The sequence below is a fragment of the Triticum aestivum genome, chromosome 6B (assembly GCF_018294505.1).
Source record: "Triticum aestivum cultivar Chinese Spring chromosome 6B, IWGSC CS RefSeq v2.1, whole genome shotgun sequence".
In the NCBI taxonomy this organism is placed as follows: domain Eukaryota; kingdom Viridiplantae; phylum Streptophyta; class Magnoliopsida; order Poales; family Poaceae; genus Triticum; species Triticum aestivum.
Genome location: NC_057810.1, coordinates 72,276,714 through 72,281,940, shown reverse-complemented (window position 1 = coordinate 72,281,940; position 5,227 = coordinate 72,276,714). Strand labels below are relative to the sequence as shown.

The window sequence follows — 5,227 nt, the reverse complement described above, 5'->3', positions numbered from 1 at the left end:
AGCGGGACGTACATATATATACGAAAACATGTGTGGCTCTAGGCTTTCAGGGACAAACCGTGTGTTGGGTGAAGGATGTCGCGATATTTGTCTTCTCCATCACGACCATACACATACACATCGTACGTACACGCGCTCAGAGCAAGAGGAATCCGAGAAACATGACGGACCTGTTGCTCGTAAAAATACCAGAAGAATACCTTATTATAGTACGTATGCATACTCAGACGTACTGGCTAAGCAATGCACGACGAATTAGTTGATACTACTACACTAACAGTTTCAAACTCTCCTATGGAATAGTTTCATTGCCGGAAACTTGCCAAGCGAAGAAGTAGATATTCTGCATGTGTGTTGCTTATAGATTTTTGCTGTTAGTTAGCTCTGCTTTAGCCTTTTTAGTTGCGCATGTTTGTCCTCTGGCCCTGACAGATTCAGTGAACTTGTTGGCTTCATTTTCATTGGAACCGGTGAGGCCCTCCATGTTACTCTAAAAAAACACGGTTGGTGGATGCACGACGTGACACGCGTGAGCGCGATGTATGCTACAATCGTGCACGTTTAGTGAATTTTGCACATGACTCGCCTGGAGCAGACAGTCTACTCCTCGGTGGAGAATGGATCCACGCAGAGCAACCTCTCCTCTCCTCTCCCCTTCCTATAAATTTGGAGGGCATGTATGCATTGCTCATATCCTCCATCCATCCAAAGGCACAGCAGTAGCAGCTTGTTCATCTCATATCCTCCAGGCTTAGTTACCAAGTTAACTAGCCTACTTACCCGATCTGTAACACGCCACACTACGCTAGCCAGCCACCATTAATTCAGAAACTGATGGCTGCTGCTGCGCATGCCTTCTTCTCCTTGTCCTCGGTCGAGCCGGTGCTCCATTCGGCTTTACCGGTAGCTGGCAATGGTGGCCGGAGCGGCCGCAACCATGGCTTCTTCCGCCCTTCGACGGTGATATGTCCCGGGCGGGAGCCTGCGTCCCATGGGCTGTCCGATGATTTTGACTTCCAGGTATATATATTGTTATGGCCGGTGAATGCACTTAGCACACATGCTTGTCTTTTTTAGTTACACCAGGGGTCAATTTCAAACCCATCAGAGCTAATGTTGAGCCTTAGCTTTTTGAATCTCACCAGGCTGTCGTCATAAACGGCATCTTCCACGGAAAGAAAAATAAAAGAGACTTGGTCGTAGGAGAAACTAGTTAATAAATCAGTCTTGCTAAGTTTTAGTCGTCCGAGACTTCATTAAGTCTTAGTTGATGCTATAGTCATGAGATCTTGCATTGAGATCCGTGCAAAAAATCTGTTTTTCTTTTTCTCTCTTACATGGTATCTCACTTGATAAGATTGGATTAAATCTCAGTTGACTCAGACCGAACCACACCCTTAGTAAATAGAAGTGAAGCTTGAACCTTGGCTAGCCCCTCCACCTCATTTTCTATACCCTTAGTTTAGAAGTCATTCAAGGATGCTGTGTCTACTCCGAACGGACGAGATATAGAAGATGTCTATTTCATTCATCAATTAATGATATCTTTTTTTTTGTGGTTGATAATGATATGTCTTTTGAATGAGGACAGTTCTGAATCCTTACCTCTTCCTGTTATTTTTTTTAAATGTTGGGAAAATATAAACATACATTATCATGGAAGTATGTTAATAGAGAATCTAATTATTTTAAGTCATGTAAACTATGTATTCTTTTTTAAAAGAAATTTGCTCTTTGTGTGCAACAACAGGAAAGCCTAACGAATGTTCAAGCATTGCTACATCACCATCCAACGAGTGGACGAGGCTTATTGACCACTGTCGATCACCTCAAGCGCCTCTGCATCGACCACTATTTCCAAGACGAGATAGACACCATCGTGGACTCATGTGCAGATCTCATCCATGGTGACGATCTGCTTTATGCAACCCTTTCATTGAGGTTGATGAGAGAAGCTGGGTATTGTGTTTCGGCAGGTCAGTAAAATACAAGCTTAGCATGTCAAGACAAATAAATACACAAGTTTGGGAAGCTTGAGTGCAGTAATAGTCTATGAAAATAATTCGGTGCGATAACTTTATTGGAAAAAAATATCAGAGTAGCCAAATCTAATAGAATTTTTTAAACGTTTTTTTTGTGGAGTGTACAAGCACCTCCCTTGAGACGTATTCTTCCCATTATGTATGACTCTGGCTAAGAGCCCATCTGCATGACTTGGCAGACGATGTTCTTCGGAAGTTCGCAAATGATAATGGTGATTTCAACCTTGGGCTCAGCAAAGACGTTAGAGGGCTGCTGAGCTTGCAAGACATGTCACACCTCAACATGGGAGAGCCATCACTCTACAAGGCAAATGAATTCTCAAGCAAGCATCTTAGATTTGCAATTAAGTATTTGGAGCCAAACCTTGCAAGATATGTGAGGCAGTCATTAGACCATCCCTATCATGTGAGTCTGATGCAATACAAGGCAAGGCACCATCTGAGCTACCTGCAGAACTGGCCCACTAGGAACATGGCAATTGAGAATCTGGCATGTGCAGAGTTTCAGATTAAGAAGTTGCAGCATCACAGGGAGATGCAAGAGGTTAGGAGGTATAAACATATAAACGACTACCTTTCCATGTTTAATTTTGTAAAAAGTAGCAAATATGTCCACCATCTTGCTAATAGAAAAACGCTAGAACTGTTGGACAAATTTTATAAATTAGTACTTTTGGTTGATAATGTATTCCCGCAATTGAAAGGGTGGTTGTTTTTACTATATGAAAATTTCCCTTTGACACAGATGGTGGATGGATCTGGGATTGGCTCAAGATGTACCGGCTGCAAGGGACCAACTTCTTAAATGGTACATGTGGCCCATGACTGTCCTAGAGGGTTTCTCCTTCTCTAGATATCGGATCGAGATCACAAAGATCATATCCATAGTCTACATTGTGGATGACATCTTTGATCTTGTCGCCACACAAGAGGAGATCTCTCTCTTTAATGAAGCGATCAAAATGTGAGCAATGATGTTCCCATGAAATTAAGATTGATAATTGTTAGTGAAGAAATATCGTAATTAAATTGAATATTAAATATGTCCAATCGCATATTCAAATTTCTTTAACTTTTAGCTACAATATATGAAGATTTTTTAAGATTGGTTTGAAATAAACATTGTGCCTTTAAGATAAACATTTACATATATTAATATTTTTATAATTATTTACTGCATATTCATAAAGACCAGTGCACATTGCCATCGTAGCCCATGTATAAGGTCTTGACTAGAATGGTATCTATTTGTTAATGGGATAATAAGACTCATGTGTTAGTTAAGACCTTATACATGATGTGAAAAATGTTGTTATGGAAGTTTCACACACAAATTGCATATTTTGACAGGTGGGATCTTGCAGCTGCTGACTCACTTCCCAACTACATGATATCATGTTACAAGGCTCTTTACACCATTACAAACGATATTGCCGACATGGTTAGAAAAGAGCATGGAGCGAACCCTATCAATCATCTCAGGAAAGCTGTATGTCTACTAGAGTAGTTCTTCATTTCTCTTTAGTTTCATTTTCCAAAGCAACTAAATATAGTAACAGTACCGGCTAAAATATTTATGTGTACTGTATAATTTTTGAGTATTTTATCCTATGTATGATTATTTGTTGTTCCTTTCTTTTGTCCGTGCTCTCCCTCCCCACACCACCTCCTCCTTTTCCTATTTTTCTAATTTTCTCGACTGACTTTCCTTGAATAATCTCAACTGACCCATGTTTTATTGGCTTACCAGAAACTCAATTTATTTTATTTGGCAAGCCAATAAGTGATAAGAATTGATACAATTATCTAAAGTGCATTTTTAGTACCTAATCACACTAAAACTAAAATGGCGAGGAAACCATGGCGATTATATACAAAATATGTGCGCCCCTATTGCAATGTAGTGAAATTACCTAATTGTATGTACAAAAATAATAGATGGTAAAATAACACTTAAATAGTTGATCTTTTCTTCCTGCCTTTTTCTTCTTATAGTGGGCAACTCTGTTTGATGGATTCATGATCGAGGGGAAATGGTTATCTACTAATCAAGTCCCTACATCCGAGGACTACCTAAGAAATGGAATCATCACTTCAGGAGCACCACTTGTTTTCCTACATCTTTTCTTCATGTTAGGGCATGATTTAACAGAGGGCAACAAAGACAACATTCATCGGGTCATCTCCTGCCCTGCAAAGATAATGAGGCTCTGGGACGACATGGGTAGTGCAAAGGTTAGAACACAGAAAGGATGTAATCAAATAACACATTAGGGTTAACACTAGCAATTTATTTTACATAAAATCATTCAGTTCATGTCCTAGTGGGTGCTCATCTACGTCGACATTAACCAAAATAGGCATGATCTGACATTTTTGTTCTTTGTCTAATGCAGGATGAATCACAAGAAGGGCTAGATGGATCATACAAAGAGTTATACCAGAGAGAAAATCCTCGTGGTGATGCCGATGGGCACATGTTGGATATGATTGCGAGTGAATGGGAGTGTCTGAACAACGAATGCTTCTCCGGGATGAAGTTAACATTATCGCATAGCTTCATCACGGCATCACTAAACTTTGCAAGGATGGTCCGCGTCATGTATGGCTACGACGACGAGCAAAAACTCCCCATCCTTGAGGATTACACCAGGATGTTGCTCTTCTAAATCATGCATTCTAGCACATTGTATATAAGTCTTATAAATGCAGTGCATCATTTATTTTGTAAGGTTGCCATCTAGGATGTTGACTACATTCTGCATCATTAGCATATGCGTTTCAATTGTAAAGACGATAATATACCCGAAGAAAAGTTCTGAACGGCCTGTAAGGCTATATAGTGTTGCGGTGTGTGATAAGATTGATGCATATGAATTCAAGGGAATTGGGCCGTATTAAATATTTTATAATGAAATTTGTGAATGTATGAGAATAGTATTGGATGGTGCAATAGGTGACTCAAATTTAGTTTCAGCAATGCGTATTGTACATACCAAGGCAAATGGGATCAAAAATACTACAAGGGCACCAATCTCATAAGGGCAAAGCAAATCACTCATTTGTGGAAGACCCTCTTTGCAAACAGGGTTTTGCTGTTTCCCACTTTACAACAGGGGCCATGCATAGACAAGTGAAATAAAATCTAGAGCTGACGCCCACATAACCGGCATACATTTTGAACA

At 39.9% G+C, this 5,227-nt stretch overlaps 1 protein-coding gene across 1 annotated transcript; it reads left to right on the top strand.

Moving 5' to 3' along the window:
- Positions 1 to 706: 706 nt before the first annotated feature.
- On the top strand, positions 707 to 4,928 carry LOC123133533 (S-(+)-linalool synthase, chloroplastic). The gene is made up of 7 exons (XM_044553008.1): positions 707 to 1,020; positions 1,751 to 1,976; positions 2,222 to 2,594; positions 2,788 to 3,006; positions 3,393 to 3,531; positions 4,038 to 4,277; positions 4,439 to 4,928. The coding sequence occupies exons 1-7, from the start codon at positions 835 to 837 to the stop codon at positions 4,709 to 4,711; spliced, it is 1,656 nt and encodes a 551-aa protein (XP_044408943.1). The 5' UTR covers positions 707 to 834; the 3' UTR covers positions 4,712 to 4,928.
- The last annotated feature ends 299 nt before the right edge of the window (positions 4,929 to 5,227 follow it).